General features: G+C 38.7%; 1 protein-coding gene across 2 annotated transcripts in view; it reads left to right on the top strand.

The window, feature by feature from the left end:
• The window catches only part of ARHGAP15 (Rho GTPase activating protein 15), a 630,630-nt gene that overhangs the window by 88,548 nt on the left and 521,322 nt on the right, over positions 1–20,760 (top strand). For both annotated transcript variants that reach the window (XM_037027857.1, XM_037027858.1), the window contains exons 4-5: positions 2,424–2,485; positions 17,358–17,445. In XM_037027857.1, coding sequence (XP_036883752.1) covers positions 2,424–2,485; positions 17,358–17,445 — 150 coding nt within the window. The remainder of the gene's footprint in view (positions 1–2,423; positions 2,486–17,357; positions 17,446–20,760) is intronic.

Genomic DNA, 20,760 nt, shown 5'->3' on the forward strand with positions numbered 1-20,760 from the left:
AGATGTCAAAGTGAGTCTGTAAATAGCCAATTATTTAACCAGAGAAATTTTAGTCATTTGGGAAAACTCATTTACTGCTAAATATCTCTGCCTTTCATCTGTCACACTACAGATTGATTTTTTGGTTTTCCCAATTTCCAACAAAGATTTAAATCCTCATTTAAATAGTCATTTAGCCATCCACTCATTTATTCAAAAAAGTATTTATTTCTTGGGTCCAACTTCTTTGGGACTCTCTGAGCTTCCTGGATTTCCTGGAAGGAACACACCAAGGCACATCATAATTACATTAGCCAAGATAAAATGAAGGAGAGAATCCTAGAAGCAGCAAGAGATAAGGGGACAGTCACCTACAAAGGAGTTCCCATCAGACTGTCAGCAGATTTCTCAAAAGAGACCTTACAGGCAAGAAGGGGCTGGAAAGAAGTATTCCAAGTCATAAAATCCAAAGACCTACATCCAAGATTGCTTTATCCAGCAAAGTTTTCATTTAGAATAAAAGGGCAGGTAAAGTGCTTCCCAGATAAGATCAAATTCAAGGAGTTCATCATCACCAAGCCATTATTCTTGGTGAAATATTAAAGGGACTTATCTAAGAAAAAGAAGATGAAAAATATGAACAGTGAAAGGACATCAAATTCACAGTTATCAACAACCACACCTAAAACAAAAGCAAACCAAGAGGACAGCTAGGTCAGGAGTGGAAACATAGAAATGAAGAACATATGGAGGTTTAGCAACAGGGGAGTGGGAGGAGGAGAAGGGGGGAGAAGGCACAGAAAATAGCATAGACAGTAGGTAGAAAATAGACAGGGGGGAGGGCAAGAATAGTAGGGGAATTATAGAATCTAATGAACTTGAGACACGTGGTCATAAACTTATTCATAAACTTAAAGGGGGGGAATGGTGGGGGAGGGGATGTGCAGGGTGGAGGAGAATGAAGGGTGGGAATAGAACAACTGTAATGGTATAATCAATGAAATATATTTTAAAAAGTATTCATTATTGTGGCTATTGATGCCATCAAGTACTCTAGGTTCTGGGAATCCAGCTGTGAAAGGTAAAGTCACTGGGCAAGTGCAGCTTGAACCAAATAAGTGGACCATTACGAGTGATCCAGTAAATGCTATCATGGTGACAATGGCAGAATGAAAATGGAGATTTGGGACAGCGGTCCCAAAAGAGATCACAGAGGAATCATGGAATAACTCTCTAACAGACAAATTGCATTTAAAGTAAATTTAACACATTTAGGAGTTTTTGAGATGGAGCAATGGTGGAGGTGGAGCATTACAGTCACAGGAAAGCTCAGAGAGTGGCACTGAAGGAGTGTGGCCCTTTGTTATTAGGCAGGTGACTTCTTAAAGCTTTTGGCGTATAACACAGGGGAGAAGGTGAAAAGAGAGAGCACAAGGTAAGGTCTTAGTGTGGAAGGTGTGAAAAGGGGAAGGTAGAAATAGAATTCTAAGAAATTAAAACTCTTATTATAGACTTTTCTGGGAGTTATCGCATCACAATTTGCACCGTGTGTGCATTTATATACACTAGAACTCCACAAAACTAGGCATTATAAAAATGATTGAATCGCCTTTTAAAAAAGCCTTGTAGATGGCCCCAGCTTGTGTGAGTCCACGGATTGTGTGCCAGTTCAATTCTCAGTCAGGGCGCATGCCTGGGTTGTGGGCCAGGTCCCCTGTGGGGGACACTAATGAGAGGCAACTACACATTGATGTTTCTCTCCCTCTCTTTCTCACTCCCCTCCCCTCTCTGTCTAAAATTAAATAAATAAAACCTTTAAAAATAGATTTAAAAAAACTTTTAGTTGTGTTTGTAATAAAATCCAGTGAGTACAAATAAGACAAGAGGCCAACACAAGTCATTGAAAAAGGTAATGGGATGGGGTTACACAGTGTATTTTAGGAACTGACTGAAGTGCCTGCAACATCACTGTTGTAAATGTATCGCTGCGGTTCAAGTGGCTCAGTTACCTGGTTCTACTGAATTTTTGTCAATCCCTGGCCTTATCAGGTACATGAGGAAGTGGAGATGAAGAGAGAAAAAAAAGAACTTTTCCAAGAATCATTGGTAAAATTAAGAAAGGCATAACTTTCTTCTTTGTTTTACTGTTGTTAATCAATTTTGTAAGCAAGTTACTTCAATGCCCAGAAGGAAAAGCAAATAAAGGTGTATCATTATCTAACAAATCACTCACAGTGCTCTTTGTAATCTTTCTTTTGGATATTTAAGGGCTTGTGATGAGTATCATCTTGCAGGCACTTCCCATAAGCTATACATGCATTATTAATGAAGTTCTATGACTGGAAACTTCTCTCACTGCAATGACTATTAGAAAGCATAGGTTCATTTAAACTAATAATGCACGGAAGTTTGTCACAGTTTTAACATATGCATTCTTCTTGCAGATGGTTGAGAAAGAAGGTTATCTTCAAAAAGCTAAAATTGCTGATGGAGGAAAGAAACTAAGGTAATAAAAGTTCTTTAATTCACTTTTATGTAACTGTGCTAGATTCCCATCTCCTCAACTCGTGTCACCAGGGTTGTTCAGGAAGAAAGGTGGAAGAATGGTACAAGACTAGAATATACTCTGTTATCATTGTAATCATGATTTTACTATAATCACAGTTTTCCAATAAAGCACTACCACATTCTATATGGTTGCACACAACACATGAATAAAGTGTTCTTGTCCTCCTAAGACATGGACTCTGTTAAAAATCTGAAGAAATAAGATAATGGGCCTTGATTTCTGAGATTAACAGACTCATTCTGCAATATATAAAATTCCCCTACAGTACCTTGGAAGCATATTTTTAAAAAAGTGAGAATTAGCACTGTGAGGGAGACTTTGCCCTCAAGTCCCCCCATCTGCCACAGATGAAAGTAAACACTACCAAGACATGATCTGCTTGGGGGGGGGGGGGGAGAGGTGGACAGTTTCTCAGAGGAAAAAGGCCAGGAGCCCCTTCCTCCAGGTCTTTTATTGGGTTTCAATACACAGGAATACAGGCAGCAAGGATCAAACAGTAGATATCATCTCAAAGAAATCTGAGCACTTAGTCTGAGTCAGTGTCTGTCAGGAAAGAGGGTTTGCAGAAACTTTGGGAGACATACTCATTTCCTACTTGGACCCTTAACATATGAATGAAAGCACTCTTAGCAGAGAAGATTTCACAGTTTTTTTTAGAAACTCTTTGTGATGCCAGATATTCCCCCAGATCCCCTCTAGCAAGACAAGGAGCTGTACCCCTCCTGATCAGGCTTAAGTGGATTAGAGCTGGGTAGCACTTCTCCCAGAGGACGTGGGGACTTGGGCTATATCACAGTAGCTGGGGGGCAAGGGACCTTGGTCCCTCTTTGTTGCAGCCCCCCAAGTCCTTCCATGATGGCCTCCCAAGTGACTGAGTCTGGCTTAGGTTGCCCCTTGCTGTGAAGAGTCTTATCCATCATCAACATCAACCATGCTTTGGGGGTAGGGGGAGTGAACTGAGGCAGCATTTGCTACCAGAGACAAGCTTTGTCTCCTGTGGCTCGCATTCCAGAGGTCGCTCACTCATCCTTAGCCATGGAGGGTAGTTACAACTCCTGAAACCAGGGAGAGGGGTTCCCAACATAGCACCAGCCAGGTGGCTCAGGTGGTTGAAGTATTGTCTTACACACCAAAACACTGTGGGTTTGATCCTGGTCAGGGTACATACTTAGGTGGCAGATTCGATCCCCGCCCTGTGGGGTATGAGCGGCAACTGGTCAATATTTCTCACACTGATGACTCTTTCCTCTCTCTCTCTCTCAAACTGATAAGTATTCTTTGGTTAAGAATTTTTTAATTGAGGATTTGATATGCATTTATTGCCCAAATAAAAGTTATTTGAGAAAAACAAAAGGACAAATAAAATAATCTGTCAGATAAAAGTTGCAAGTCGTCACATTTAGTGGTGAGATGAACACACAGAAAGTGAGAAAAATTAGAAAAGTTAATAAGTATTCCTAAGTCATCAACAGCAAAAACCTTGAAGAAAAAAAGAATTAATAGGAAAGGGAGAGATGCTAGAATATTGTGTATGTATGGAATATTTAGAAATAATCATCTGTATTTTAGAATTTTTTTCTATTTTTATACAGGCTCTATTACAGTTGACCATGGGACAGTTGACCATGGGACTCAATCCCAACATAGTAAATAACCCACCTATAACTTTGTCTTTAAACGTGGCCCTTCACATGGGCAAATTCAACCGACCTTGGATTGAAAACAGTGTTTTTGCTCAGCAGTTGGGAATGTGAAAATAGTGCTTTCCAACCATTTGGTTGAATCTGCTAAGGCAAAACCAGCAGACAGGAAGGGCCAACTGTATTTATGGAAAATAAATCCTCGTGTACCTGCAATTCAGACTTGTGTTGTGCTAGGTGATACGCAGCTAAAAGGTATATAGATGAAAGACAAGGCATTTATTTACTCTTGAGTCTGCTATTTAAAGTTAGAACCATGAAGGATAAAATGTGCTAATTAGCTACACAACAAGACACATGTCAATCGCATCACACAATTCATTACTAGAATGGCATTTTGGCCAACATCAAAGAAAGTATGCTTTTTGTTTGCTAGCTATAAAAAGTAAAATTGGAGACAACATTCATCCATAATTCCATTACTTAAAATAGCTATTTCAGTTTTAAAGAACAAATTCATTTTCTGCCTATATTGTTATATTCTGGGATAGCAAAGAACAAGGCCTTGAATCCTTTCCTAGACTGTTCCTCTTCAGAAACTCTACATACATTCTCCTTTGAAGGGTGCAGGAGAGAGATGCACAAGAGACAAGATCAAATGCAAGGCTGCTGTAAGAGAGTGGGCAAGAGCCTGCTCCACAGAGAACCTGATTTAGTGAGTGAACTGGTTTCTGACAGAGCAATAGGAGAGAATCTTCAACCTTTGCTAGCCCAGAATAGTGGCCTCCTTTCCCCTAGACCTCACTTGCAAGTATATCAGCTCCTGGAAGTCGTGGGGCGGTGCCGTGGTGACTCTCCCTAAGATGAATGTCAGACCCCCTCCTGCCTTATCAACTATGTGCTCGAAATTTCCAAACAGGGACATAAAAGGACCAAAGGACTTGTTAAAATGATCTTTTCACTGGGTGTAGTAAACTTACCCTGCAGCCTCATACAAGGAATAGGAGGGGGCTCTAAAAAGAATTTCATAAAAAACATGATGCCCCACCACAGTGGTTTTGTAAAGTGCCCTTGCTTATAAACCATCATAAACCAGCTTTGTGAATCTTTTTTCTAGAAGGTGGTTTCAAGAAAAAGCAAAAGAGCAAAACAGACCTTTTCCCTAACTGACTCACGTGAAATTATTTTTAGGTAGTTTCCATCAGTTTGTATACCATTTTGTGTTTATTTGTTGTTACTTTAATCAGTTTGCATACAATGTCTCTGTTCTAATTTCTGTTCATATAAACATTAGTTTGTACTCTTATTGTTATTTCAATTAGTTTGCATGCCATTAAGAATTCTTTCAGCCTTTTTCATTTAAAGTTATATAAATTTTAGTTTTGCCTTTTTTTTTAACCTCAGGTGAACAGAGAGTTGACTATACTCTCCAGTGTATGGCATTGTCTTAACATCCTCTGGGCAGGACCCCTAGCTGGTTTTATTTCACTCTAGTCTCCAACCCTCACCTCAATCCCTTGTGCAGTGTGTGTTCATCCTATTCACTCTCCATGTATTTGTACGGCTGCATGTGTGGCATTCTGGAAAACAACATGCCGTTGAGTGCGTGGGAATGTGACCTTCTAAATTGCATAAACCTATTTGTCCTATAAACCTCATTTTGTGTCTTACTGCTTTCATTTAATGTTAGTGTTTGGACATTTATCTACACTTATGTATTTAAAATGAGTTCATTTCTTCCAACTGCCTCCAATTTTGCCACGGTGTACATACGCCAAGCTTTGCTTGCCCAGGCTCCCAGAAGTGAGCACCTAAATTGTACCTAATCCCTTTGATCGCAAACAACATTGCGATAAACCACATATACATGGCTCCTTCCTGACCTGTTAGGAATCCTGTCTGGGGCACATCCCCAGGAGTTAAGAATTGGTTGGTAGTAAGGTACACACATATGGATTTATACCCATTGAGTGCTGCTGTCAGACCTTTTCCTGGATGAGGGCACAAGTTCACATCCCTTCTGCATTCAGAAGGGCTCCATCTCACCGTAATTGCATCAGCACACAGCTTCGCCTAACTCTGTTTTGCAAGTTGATGGCTTCAGAGCATTACTTCAGTGTTGCCTTTGTTGTGATTCCTCTGATTGGTATTTTAGTTGAGCATTACTTCATCTCTTTTGAATCAGTCTGTTTCTTTATTTTGAGAATTGCCTCTGCATTTGACTATTTTCTACTGAGTTTCTGACTTTTAAAACAATTTTTATTTATTAAAATTTTAATTATATTTTATTTATTATGCCATTACAGTTGTCCTAATTTTCTCCCCTTTGCTCACTCCCACCCAAGTCCTAGGAGGACAAGAACATTTTATTCATGTACTCCATGCAACCATATAGAATGTAGTATTTTATTGGAAAACTATAATTATAGTAAAAATAATGATTATAATGATAACCACCTACTCCCTCAAGAAATCCCCCCACCCTTGCTCATGCCCATGGGTCATGTGTATAAGTTCCTTGGCTACCCCATTTCCTATACTGTACTTTACATCCACATGGCTGTTCTGAACTACGTATTTGTACTTCTTAATCCCCTCACCTCTTCACCCATTCTCCCCCACTTGCCTCCCATCTAGCAACTATCTGGTAACTAACTTTTTTTCTCTTACTGCTTTTAAGAGTCTCTCTTTATCTTTAATCTTTGGCATTTTAATTATGATGTGTCTTGGAGTGGGCCTCTTTGCATCCATCATAATTCAGACTGTGCTTCCTGGACTTGCATGTCTATGTCCTTCACCAAATTAGAGAAGTTCGTTTTCACTATTTTTTTTTTCAGATAGATTTCCAATTTCTGGCACTTTCTCTTCTCCTTACGGCACCCCTAGGATGCAAATGTTAGACCTCCTGACCTTATCCCAGAAGCTGCTTATATCATCCTCAATTTTTTGGATTTTTTTCTTGTTCTGATTGGTTGTTTTTTGCTTCCTTGTGTTCCAAATCATTGATTTGAATCTCAGCTTTATCCTCTCTACTGTTGTTTCCCTGTAAATTATTTTTTATTTCAATTAGTGAATCCTTCATTTCTGACTGAATCTATTTTGTGCTGCTGAGGTCCACTAAGTTCCTTGGGCATCTTTATAAACAGTGTTTTAAACACTGCATCTGCTAGATTGCTTATCTCTGTTTTCTTTCACTCTTTTTCTACAGTTTTGATTTTTTTTTCATTTGGACAATGCTTCTTTGTCTCCTCATTTTGGCAGCCTCTCTGTGTTTGTTTCTATGTATTAGGTAGAGCTGCTTTGATTTCATGTGTGCCCTAATGTAGTAGCTGTCCTGCAGGGTCCAGTGGCACAGCCTCCCCTATCACCAAAGCTGGGTACTTGAGGTGCCCTTTGTGTGGGCTGAGCACACCCTCCTCTTTCAGTCGATCCTTGGTTGCTGTTGGCAGATCAATGGGAGGGATTTACCCAGGCCAGTCAGCTGTAAGGATTGGCTGTGACCACTGACCACCCATCTCTACCCCCTGTGGAGGATCAGCTATGCAGTGGCAGGGTCATGTTGCTCCAAAGTGGTCTATAGCTGTCCACTGGGTGAACTGGCCCTGGGTTTCCAGTATGTGGAGGCCAAGGTGAGCCTCCATTTTTGTTTTGCCTGGAGCACCCTGCCTGAGCTGTAAAGCAATCTGAGATGGCTGTTATTTGTGCTGGGCTTGGAGATTCCCAGCTGAAGCCAAATTGTGAATCTAATCTGGCTGCCACTAGGTCCCACTGAAGCCAATTGTTCCTTGTTTGATGTGATTTAGGAGCCAAGCCATTTTTATGAAAATGCAGCTTGCGTGGGCCCACAAGTTGGGTGGGACTGAGTCTCAAGAGATCTCCAAGGCAGGTCAAACAGTATTAGAGCCAGGTTGATGGAGTCTCAGATATGGCACCAGCTTACCAGCTCTGTGGTGGGAGGGTTTAGAAAAAGGACGATGGCTTCTGCTCACCTTTATGCCAGACACTTCGGTTTCTTCTTATATGCCACTGGTGTCTTTCAAGCTGCTATCCTGGTGCTGAAACTCAGAGGGAATGAGTCTCAGTAGGTGAGTCTGTATGTGTGTTCTTTAAGGAGAACTGCACAGAGCTCTGGCAGTTTCTTCAACCAACTCAATCCCTGCTAGTTTTTGCACCCAGAAGTTGTGGGGATTTACCTCCCTTGCACTGGAACCCTGGGCTGGGGGACCTGGTGTGGGTCTGGAATTCCTTGCTCCCAAGATATCCCTCCCAGATTTTTATCCACATGGGTATGGGACCAACGCATTCCATGTCTGCACCCCTCCTACTACTCTGGATGGATATGGTTTCTTTAATTCATTACTTGTCAGGCTTCCATTCAGCTCACTTTCTGGTGCTCCTAAATGATGGTTAGTTCTATATTTTAGTTGTAATTTTGATGTGGTTGTGCAAAAAGGTGAGTCATGCTTGCCTAGGCTGCCATTTTGACCAGGTCTATTAATTTTAAAGAGAGAGAGGAAGGAAAGAAGAGGGAGGGAGAGAGAGAGAGAGATTGATTTGTTATTCTACTTATTCTTGTATTAATTGGTCAATCTCCTATGTGACCTGACTAAGGATCAAACCCAAAACCTTGAGTTTGACCTACTATTTTTTTTACTAAGGCTGACTTACTATTTTTTCCTTTTGAAACAACTTCTAATATATTTTACATAGTAATACTTTGTCAGCTTTATATTTTGTAAATATCTCCTTTAAGCCTCTTATTGTCTATTTTCCTTCCTGATAAAATCCTCAATGACAAGAAATCTTTAAATTTTATCCCAATCATTGTATAATCTTACTCTCTATTATTTTGGTTTTTTTGTTTGTATTATGAACACTTTACAAATGGATACTTGTAGATAGTCACTATGTTTAATAGCATGGTGTCCTACCGTGTTAATGGGATTGCATACGCCAAACCATTCCTACATTCCTCTTCTACTTGATTTTTAAATTGATTCCAGTTTTATTTTAAAAAGTTATAATTGCAGTAAACCTCCTATTACTTGTCCATTATTCTTTTATATTTTCTTCAGATAAACTCTAAGCCTACATTACTTGATTAAATCACATGACCATTTCTTCTTAATGACTATTATGTGTGATTGCATTTCTTGCCCAAGGAATCTGTATGCTGTTGTTATTGGCAACAAGATGGTCAGTTTAATCATAACCTTAAGAATTGTGTAATTTTTATCTCATTGATAATTTAATAACTATTAAATAGTATACCATAATTGCTATCATTTGCTTCTCCTATGTAAAATTTATTTTGATAACTTTTTCCCTCGTATCAAGGTACCTTAAAATAGTGTATACAACTTAATGAGTTACTAAGCAATACTAATAAATGTTTATTCTGTCAAGCACTTGGCTAAATTTTTCCCAGTAATATTGAAATACTAGTCTAAGATAGGCTGTATTACTTTCGATTTTAAAAGTAGAGAAATTTGGTCATTCATATTAATCTTTCCTTTCTCCCAAATCTTGTCCAAGTCATTAGTGTAAGATTTTAGCCCTGTCCTCTGAAGTAGGTGTAGGTTAGTTTTTTTCTCTCTTGCCAGAAGCCTTTTGAGGCCAGTGAGCAGAAATCATCTTTTTATTTCACACCAACAACAGTATCAAGGACTTCAATTGCCACTTAACAAACATTATTTTATTAATATTTATAAAATGTCACTGTAAATTCATAATAATTGGTCACCACATAATGTATTATATCTTTTTTTTGCATTCTTTTTTAATTTTTTTTAAATTTTTTATTTTTTATTTAACTCTTGTTCAAGTACAACTTTCTTTCTTGTATTCTCATCCCTGCTCCCCCCAGTGCTCCCCACCTCCCTCCTATCTCTGCCCCCCGCCTTAGTTATTGTCCATGTGTCCTTTATACTTGTTCATGTGAGACTTTCATTTCTCTCTCTCCTCATTTTCCTTTGTTTTTAGCTTTCTTCTTTCATACCATTTTTTTTCTCTTTAAGAAAAGTTTGACTATTCTCTGGCTATGAACAAGAGTGGATAAAGGGAAAGAGTACTCATTGGCATTATTTCACATTCATAAGGGACCATTAGTGTAGCCTTTTTTTGAAATGAAGTTCTACCTATTTCCCCAGTGATCACCAACAGGATTGAAAGCCAAACACATTCACCACTCAACTTTAATTTTTAGTTGTATACATTGAAAATCTGCTTTAACTTTGCTGATGAAGTTTAAGGATTCTTTCATTTCAGGAATTTCTGATTCCAAATGTGAAATCGTCTCAGCCTCCCTGGGGCTCCATGAGACCCTAGTGAAAGTTACTTTCAATAGTTTAATTTACAAAAGGCATCCTTTCATATGTCTCTGGGCCCTCTGTACATCCTCCTTGAAGAAGTGTCTGTTCAGTTCCTTTGCCCATTTTTTAAAAAAATGGGGAGTGGAGTGGGGGATAATGGGAGAAAGAAGGGGAAGGGTCATCCAGGAACATGTATAAAGGATCCATGAATAAAGCCAAAGGTTTGTAGGATTGAGGGTGGGAGGTGGGCATGGGTGGGGCAGGGAAACTGGTGGCAGGAAAATGGAGACAACTGTACTAAACAACCACAAAAATAAAAAATAACTTTCAAAAAACACTTGAAAGCATATACAATATCTCAGTACCCTTCTCTCTCCCTCCGCATCTTTCTCGTCGTGCCTGCCCTTCCCTTTGTTGTCCCATTTGTGGTTCTGCACATCTTATCACATGTGGCTCCTCCCTCTGTCCTTCAGACAGGCATGAGAAGTACCTGGGGCCGCAGGGCGGGCAGAGGAGGCAGCGGGGAGGAAAGGGAGGAAAGGTGGGCGGGGTTATGTCAACAGGGTGCCCGTTCTCATTCTAAGGCCCATAAGCTATTAGACTTCTTTGTTTCCTTTTATTTCTGTTTTTAAAAAATCATTGTCACTCAGAATAGACTTCCTTTAGAATGTGATATGAAAGCACACTTCTAATGTGACTTTATTTTTTCTTTAGCACTTTCTGCTCAGGATCTCAGTCAATTATTCCAGGCTGAATCTGTGTTTATTTTTGTGTTGAGTAGTGAGGACTGGAAGGAAGGTTTGGAGATTACATAATGTGGAAGTTAATTTGTTAAAGGTTGATTTAGTTTACAAGTTTCATCATCTGCTCTGTTATAATTTCAACATCCGATAACTCTTTGAGTATGTACAGCTTTCCCATTTCTTGCAATATTGACAGAGATATGTGTGTTTACATCTCACTGTCTGACCCTCCTTTTAGAAGTGACAAATTGCAAGAAGCTTGGAATATGAAAGTGAAGAAATAAGTTTCTAGCCTATTAATTTGAGAACAAGTTGGAACACTTAAAAAGATCTGAGTGACTTTGTGGTAAATCAGTCACGGACACTAGAGTAAGTCATTTCCACTCCTACCACTGGTGTGGAATCATGTCAAATCCAGTGTGACCCAGTCAGGTAACAAAAGCAGGGAGCCCAAAGAGAATGAGAAATTTCCAGGAAAGCTCAGATATCTTTGCTTCTGACATTTTGGTCAGCCATCCTATCATTACCTAAAAGAAGCATAAGAGAGGTGAGTGTAGGATACAAAGCTTAGTATTTGATCAAATGACTGTGTTAAACCTGGAGTTCAAGCTAACAGATTCTTACAGATATAATTAATATTTTAAGGCCCATTTCCCATCAAGTGTTCTTCAAATAAGCAGTTACAAAGTTGCTGTTATTATGTGCTGCCATCTGGTGTCCATTCCGTAGAATGCAAAACTCCATAGATGCCTGTGGAGTTTTTTGTTGTGTTTTGTTTTGATTGTTTTTTTTTTTATGGTGGTTTTTGTTTCATGTTTTGTTGTTTGCTTGTCCTCGATTTTAGGTTTTTCCTCTTTTGGGGGGGTATTTCACCTTCACAACTCACAATTTGTTTCAGGAAAGTTCTGTGAAGTATCTCACCAATTGCATAAATTGTAAATCATTGTCCTTATTTGAATTTAGTTCATCTTCCTACTTGTAGTAAGCACCTTGTTCCCCATAGATGTGATTTGGTTTTTATCCAAAAAATTTTAAAATAAATGCCTGCAATTCTTGTATTTGCAGGCATTTACACCAAATCTCAGCATCAATACCTCACTTGACTGTTAACCATCTGCATTTGTGGGAGACTGGCTCTTCTGTCCTTATGACCTCTGGGTTACTGAAATGGGATATTTCTTGAGCTACACATCTTATTTAATCCTTAAGTCTATTGAACAGTTTGTTTTTTTCTTTCTGTGTGGAAAAATAGAAAAGATTGTCCTCAGATTTAAGATGAGGCATTAATTGGACTCCACCAGGATATAAGTTTACCTGTGAGCTGTAACAGGAAGGTAGAAATAAAAGGGCTTGCAATTCAGAATTGCAGGACACCCCAGGCTACTCCATGAAGGGACTTTCCTCCAAAAGAAAGGCATTCAATAATTGACAACAGTTCTGTATCTTCCTTTCTCAGAGCCCTTCGTGAGGCTCTGCATGCATCTAACTGAGGGAGAGCTGCGTGCTACCTGCTCTAGAAACAGTTGACGCAGCAGAGTGTGCGTGGCCTTGAAGGTTGAGGACATGTGGCCCGGATTTCATATTTATCACTTTTATGACCTTGGGCAGGCTGCAGCCTCACTAAGCTTCAGTTTTTTCATCTGTAAAATGGGGGTCTTTCCCACTTCCCAGTCTTGTTGGGAGGATTTGTCTCCATGTTTACTGCCTGTGTCCTCTGAGTTACAGGTAAAGTTCTTGAATTCTCTCTTATTTGACTTTATATACTCAGTCCTTGGAACTATGTCTGTCATGCAGTAGATGCTCAGTAGGTACTTGTGACTGGCTCATAGGTTAAATTACTTGATACATACAGAGCATCAGGTCAACTTAATGGCACATGTCCAAGAAGTCAAGAAGACATCTAGAAAGCTCAGGTGTTGACACTAGAATGATAAACTAGCAAAAAATACTAAACTGGAAGTGTTAGACAAGTTTTTTTTTGTTTTTTGGGCCTTTTTTAAATGCCAGAAATGACATGTCAAAACACCAAATAGCTAAGAAACAGAGAAAGCAAATGAAGGAAGTGGGTGCTTCTGTAGTTTTTATTAATAATAACAACCAACACACAGCAGGAAAAATCTAGATGTGTGACCCTTCTGAAATTTGAGAGCCCATATATATTTTTACTCATTAACTTTTAACAGGCACTTGTTAAATGTCAGATTTTGTGCCCAGAGTGAAAAAACTATGAGGTTAGGGATGATGTCTCTTTGGGGGAACTAGGAGAGAGCAGAGGGTCTTCCTTTCCATTCTGAAAACCACTTCTTCCTGGAAAGGTCTATTTTAAGAGTTTTATCAGATCCTGCTAAAGTCCCCTGTCCTGCCTAAGCCCTCAAAACCTGCAGAAATTACTTACTTTCCAAAATGTCTCCCAACATACTGAACAATTGTCATCTGTAAGGGTTTTGTTGCATACAGAATCCATGAAAGTCTCACGTCAGGGAAAATCCTTGCCAACTGGCCCCTTTTCACCCTCTCTCCAGAGTTGACAATGCTCTCAAAAGGCTCAGCACATTAAGAGTAATGGAGTTAAATTCTTCCACTGATACCCTGAACAATGAGCCAAACCTATCAGACAGGGAATGGACAGGACAGATATCGTAAGGGTGATTGATGGTCAAGTCACTAGAGTACTTCATTCAGAGAGGAGTTCCAATCTAAGCCACAGACTGAAAATTGCTCCTTTTAGGTGAATTCTCAGTCACTTCCCGACTAGAGGCTTTTGGCTCACTTGCTAGTTTCATGCCCCCCACTGAGTGCAGGTGAGAGGGTCCGCTCACCACAGAACACTCCCACGGCAGGAGAGAGGAGGCGTCCTGTCAGCAGCACACCTCTGCTTCTGGCTTCTCACAAGGGGTTGAAGGGCCCACCGTGTGGCTCTGTAAGTCAGTGCAACTTCTTAGGGAAGAGAAGAGTGGCGGGCCTTTGCCCAAATCTTCTAATTAGTGCCAGGTAAAACAGTTCATAGGAGATACTCCTGGCTCACCCCTCAGTATAAGCTATGAACACTCGCTTTTATAGGTTGAGAATTTTTATTAAAACTATGATGAAATCTGACATTGACAGTCTCTTTATCCGCGATTGTGCTGCTTAATCCTTAAAAAAAAAGGAGCATAAATTAGCAGACAGATGACTGAGTTGGAGAAACTAAGTTTGACTCTAAATCAAAGTGTGTGGCCCTAAGTTACCTAACTCTATGAACCTCATTTTCCACGTTGGTACCTTCAGCATCTTTTTTGTGAAGCTAAACCTCCACTAGACCATCAAACTTATGCTACATACTCAAAATAATTTATGCCAATTATCATTTTAAGGCAATGATAAAAATGAAGCATTTTATTCTTCCTTGAGAAACAAAATTGTTTTAAGCCAATTGGAAAAGTCTTTTCTCTTATTCTAACACCATAAAGACATCATTTGAAGTTTCTAAATTCAAAGCAAAATAGTACTGTATGCGAAGTGTCAGGACAATTCCTGTTACTAAAGTTTCAAGGCTGCATTGCTTACGCTCTTTGGCTTGTTCATCACATTCCCCTCACAGGGGACATTTCACAGCAGTTCAAAGTTCTAGCACAGAACCATGAGATAATTGAATTTCATGCAACTTTAGTTCTAACCAGTTGCAGTTCCAAGTTTAGGGAAGGGAAGGATAATGCCAGCAAGTCCTATAAACGGTCAACATCTGAAACAGATTCAAATCAGAACTATTTACCTAGGGCTTGCTATAGGCAGGAAGCAAAGGAGGTACAGTATCTCTCTGCCAGGACATGAGAAATACAGTTGGAGATACAAAAGGCAGCTAAATATGGGTTTCATCGTGTCTGAGGGTGTATCATACTCCATGTCATATGCAGTCAGAATAAGGTGTGGATATAAAAGATGCCCACACAAGAACACAAGTCCTTCTCTGTTCTCCGGCGGGGCCATCCTAATATTACAGAGTCATCCCAATATTTGGGGGCCTCAACTATGGCCTGAATAATGAGAAGGCTATGGCTGCTCTAACTCACTTGCTGCTGCTGCCACGTAAAAGGAGACATGGGCATGGGGGCTTTTTTCTTTTTTACCACCTTTTTCCTTGTTTGATTGAAAAAGTGACTCTCCATTTGAAGGAAAGTAGATTCAAGAATACAGTGCTCATAGTTGCATGTTGTAAAATACCCAGTGAGTTTTGTTTTCTGTTTGTCATGTTAATTTGTTTAACATGATGGTCTGTCATTAAGAAAGCTTCAGGTGTGCCAAGGCAACCTCATCTTGTTGCAAATATTAACTCTACTGAATCAAACTATCCTTCCAGTCAAACCCTAGATCACAAATATAAGAGGCAAGTGGAAATAAATCACACAAATATCGTAACTAGTCATTTTAAACATATTTTTGTGTAGTTTTCTGTTTCCTGAATAAAATTTTTGGTAAACTTATTTTTTAAAACAACTTTTGTAAAATGAATTCAACTATTTTGAAATGAGTAATAAACCAAGGCAAACTGTAGCAATATAATATAATGAATGAATGGAAACTAATTCTGATAAACACCAAGAAGTACAAAAGAAAATTTAAAGCTGAGATTTTATGACCTGAATTAATCATTGTTATATCCAGCTTTTTTCCCCCATGCCTGAATTCAGTCACTGACTCAGTGAATCGACATTCAGTGCCCCCATGCCCACTGTGCTAGGTGCTTGAGCTAATTCTGTAAAGATGAAGTGCTCCCTATCATTTCAGGCTCCTTACATATAGAAGTAAAATTTATAGAAATTATTTTTTTAATTTATCAAAAATACTATGTGAGGAAATTATAAAAGGCACATTGGAATATATAATATTCAAACCATCAATGAGTGAGAAATAATAATAAGAAGGGTCTCAAATGTGTAGGATGATCTCAGATAAATTGCACACAGCATAGTGTTACAAATTACATATTTTATTATGGTCTGCATTAAAACCTTCCCATATCAGTATTTTTTCTATAGCATGGGCTTAATTATTCCATTATATAAATCTGTTATGTGCATTTTATATATCAATTTCTTTTTTTAATATTTTAGGTAGAGAATTAAGAAATAATGGTGCACTTCATTCTTGTGCACACAAATCTTAACAACTTACAAGATGATTTCTTCAGGATAAGTTTAAATTCACAGGAATGGGTTTGTTTAGCCAAAACCTATACACACTTTTAAAGATTTTTTTAAAAAAACATTACCACCCTGGCTGGTGTGGCTCAGTCGAATGAGTGCTGTCCTGTGACCCAAAGGGTCCTTGGTTCAATTCCCAGTCAGGGAACATCCCTAGGTTGCAGGTCAGGGTCCCCAAAGGGGACGTGGGAGAGGCGCACCATACATTGATATTTCTCCCCCTCTCTTTCTCCTTCCCTTCCCCTCTCTAAAAAGAAATAAATAAAATCTTTTAAAAAAACCAAAACATTACCAAATTTACTCCCCCAAAGATGTGCTACTTTATATTCCCACCAAAATTGTATGGGAGAATAAATTTCTTCACAAGCTCAGCAACCCTTGGTATTATTCCTTCAAATTCTTGCCAGTGTGATTGGCAAAGAGGGAAAACATTTCACTCTTTTATTTGCATCTCTTTGATTTTTAGTGAAATTCAACATTAAAAATATTTTGAATTAGGCAGTGACACATTAGCTGTTTAGATTTTCAGACTCTGAAATACACTAAATCAATGATGAGAAGTAACAATCAAAGATGGGCTCTGAATCTATTTTTGCTTCCCTGTTTTTGGCTGGCTGTAGAGACATCCACTTTTTACGGAGTGCGTGTTCTATGGAAAAGGGGAGGGCGACAACTGGATTTTTAGCAGCTGAGAAGGATTTGGGGAAGACATACAAATTGTGAAAATTTACTATAAATGTCATGATCTTTAAAAATTACAGGATGTCTTTATTATTACCCAGATTCCATACCACCTATAGACTTTAATAAAGAAAACACTTTTAGAAATTCTAGTTAAAAATATAGTCTCTACTCAGTCCAAACGTTGCTCATACTATATCTATGAATAATTTCTTGAGTGATCATGTTTTTTTTTCCTTTTTATTTCCCCCAAGGAAAAACTGGTCTACTTCCTGGATTGTTCTTTCAAGTCGAAAAATTGAATTTTACAAAGAATCAAAGCAACAGGCTGTGTCTAATATGGTGGGTATTTCTCTGTTTCTACTATTATCATCTTAAAAATATTGTTGAATTAAAAGTTCGGGTTCAGCAAAAATCGCACTAAAGCCTCCAGCCCACCACCATTTGAAAGCAGAGGGAAGAAATGACTCAATAAACTTTTAATCAGATGAAGGGAAAATAGAACTTGGTTTCTGTTTTATTAAGTTATGCATTTGGAGAATAATCTCAAAATAAGATGAATGGCGAGCCGCTATCTAGCAATACGAAGGTAACATTTTAAATTAAGGTGCCATTTTATAAATGCTTTATTCTTATTTATGAAATGATCACTAAATGCAGCTACTTGCTCAAATAATGTATTATAAAGTATGTTATAAAATGCATTAGTAATAAATGCTTAAAGGATGAGACTATGGGAAGCTGTTTTAAAGAATATTATAAGACGTAAATCGTACTAAACCATGTATGTGCATCTTTAATACATGAATTTAAGTTGTTATCTAGCATGCTATAAAGTGCCTCACACATTAATAAATAATAATAAACTGTTTATAAGTGGCACCTTAATTTAGGGTGCTACCAATGAGGAAACCCTCTAAGTTAACAAAGTGATTTTTTATCTTAGTCTAGCTGTGACATTCACTCTATCTGGCTAACCTTTCTGAATATATCTATGACTCCATCTAATGGAGCTAATACAATTTCTGTATCCTATAGTTATTACAAAGTGAAATTTGTAGGGGGTCTATTGTACCTGGGGGAGGCCCTCACACATGCCCCCAGAGGTTTGGCAGTGGTGTTAAGTCGGAGCAATTTTGAGTTGGTCAGTGGGGCAGTCCAGGCTCCAAACCCTGCTGCCGGAACAGCAGAGCTGCCACAGGATGTAGGAGAGATAGTGGGCAGGCAGCATATCTGACAGCCTCCTGATTAGGAAGGACTGCAGGCAGGAACCAACCTGCCATGCCCCATCCGCCTGATGGGAGGCAGTGAAAGGGTAGCCTGGCAGGAGTTAACCACAATGAACTAATTTGTATTTGGCAGGTAATAAAACGATGGAAAGTTCTTTGCTTTCGAGCCACTAGTTGTGTATGCTATGTAATCCTCTTTGAATAGGAAATAGAAAATCATTTTCTAGGAGATGTTTTTTAAAGAAGGTTTTAGTAAGAACAAAAGGTAGCATTTGGCTTGCTCCTGATAATTGCAATAGTCTTCATCCCCAAGTGGTTTGCTGATTTTGGAGTCTTGGTGCAGTCCAATCTGTAAACTAATTAGGAATAAATTAAAAATATATCTCAGGCCTTTGTATTTTTAATTTAAACTGCCTGAGAAATTTGTTTTAGGGTTTTGTTTTGTTTTTAATTTTTGGCTACAGTAGGGTTGAGATAATCATTTTAAGAAAAATAAAGTACCCCCACAGGCTAGGCACAAAACAGCTCCCATCCACTCTCTGGTCCTTTGTCTTCCCCTGAATGAGTTCTAAGGGGTAAGGAGGACAGTGAGGGAGGAGGGGCACTGGCCTGACTCAGTTTGACTGCTGAGAAGATGATCTTCGTCCTGCTGGACAAGAAGAATTCCATTGGCATAGAGTTCGTGTGAATGTGCTGGGAAAATAGGAGAGATTTGATTCCAAATTAAAGCATTTGGTTTATTTTTATTACTTTAATCTCCTTGTACCAGGAGATAAAATTATCAGTTGTTTAATTTTACACAGATAAAAGAGAGCTCCCTTTTAGATATAGGCAAAACTTATGTCAGCTTACTAGTTGCATGCCTCCAGTTCAACCTTCAGAACTGTTGTAAATTGGCAATAGATTTTACTCTTAGAAGAAATTTGTTAACAGTTTTTTTTGTTTATTTGGGTTTTTTTTTGCAGTCCCTCTTTGTTACTTCTGGCCCCATTTTCAATGTTCTTACGGTTTCTCCCAAGCATTCATTGTCTTCAAAGTGAATTCAGGGCAGAAACTAAGTAACTGTGTTTTGCAGTAACAGGGAAGAGAATTACAGATTCATGTTTGTACTGCATGAATTGTCTTCTAGTCAACTTCTTGGATACATTTCTAACCAAGTATTAAAGGCCTATGGGGTAGCCTACATTTACCAGTTCCAGTCTCAGAAAAATGATATGATGATTGCCAGGCCTTGATTAAAGTTGCTGTGGTTTAATTTTGAAAGATTTATGTCCTAATTTCTGAATTTTTCTTGTACTCCCTAACACATGTCCAGGTATTTTTCAGTCTGTCATTTCCTCCGAAGGGTCAGTAGAAACTGCCTGAGTGCAGAATGTGGTCTGAGGAAGTAAATGGCATTTTAATCTTTTCAGAAATGCTTTTTGAATGTTAATACGTGGTGAGACAAAGCAACAAAGTAGCCAGGAGCAGGGCTTTGAAGTTCAACCACAGGGAACATCATTTTACTTTTGGCCATTAGGAGCTGACAGTTACTCAACTTTTTTGAGCTTTGGAATGCTCATCTGTAAAATGGGGAGAGAGTTAACTGCCAGTAGGATTAGTAAGGAATGGAATTAATTAATAAAACCACATAGTAGCTGTAAAATACTTATTAAATCCTATTATAATGTAATCTATTAAATATATATATATTTATGATATTCTGTAGTACATGATCTAGAGTACAATTACAAGGTACTGTTCTCCTATGTTAGCTTTGTAATTGAACAGATTCAACACATGTAGAAGAGAAAATATATTATTTCAAGTTACACAGTCTGTACGTCCTCCAGGAAGAGAAATATATATATTCATAGCAGCATAAAATGTTTTGTCTGAGCACTGAATAATTCTGATAATGAAGCCATCTCCCCGTTTGGGTTTTAGGTATAACCTCCTGTATGTCGTTACACATTTCCCTCCACTAGCTCTTACCCCCGAAGGCTTTCACATTTAATACAGCATGTCACAAAATGGCGTGGCTGATGCCATATTCCATGTTTAAGTTCATAAGCAAGTCACATTTTTTCCCCCAAAGTTGTTTTCCCCTGAAAATAGACACAGAATCATTTCACTGCTCTTTGTCAATTAGAGATTCTTAGGCTCTGGGTCCTCGGCCACCTATTGAAGGGAAAGGAGAATTGACCTATCTTTTTAAATTTTGTTTGTTTTCAACAAAAATATTAAACAGTAACTTACCACCTACTGCCCCTGTCACTTTCTAACAGAAAAAGGACGTTATAAAATACCCCAGTCCCAAACTGAGTTAGCATAAAACCTCAGAATGAAGGACGGTCTTCAGCAGAACAGGAAAACTGTCCCCACTGCGTGTGCATTCGCATGGTTCCTGCGTAGTTGGCCCCAGCCCAGGGAAAGCTGGTCCCGGCCG

This window comes from Sturnira hondurensis, unplaced genomic scaffold, assembly GCF_014824575.4.
Source record: "Sturnira hondurensis isolate 20B ecotype Veracruz unplaced genomic scaffold, ASM1482457v3 Scaffold0019428, whole genome shotgun sequence".
Lineage (NCBI taxonomy): Eukaryota > Metazoa > Chordata > Mammalia > Chiroptera > Phyllostomidae > Sturnira > Sturnira hondurensis.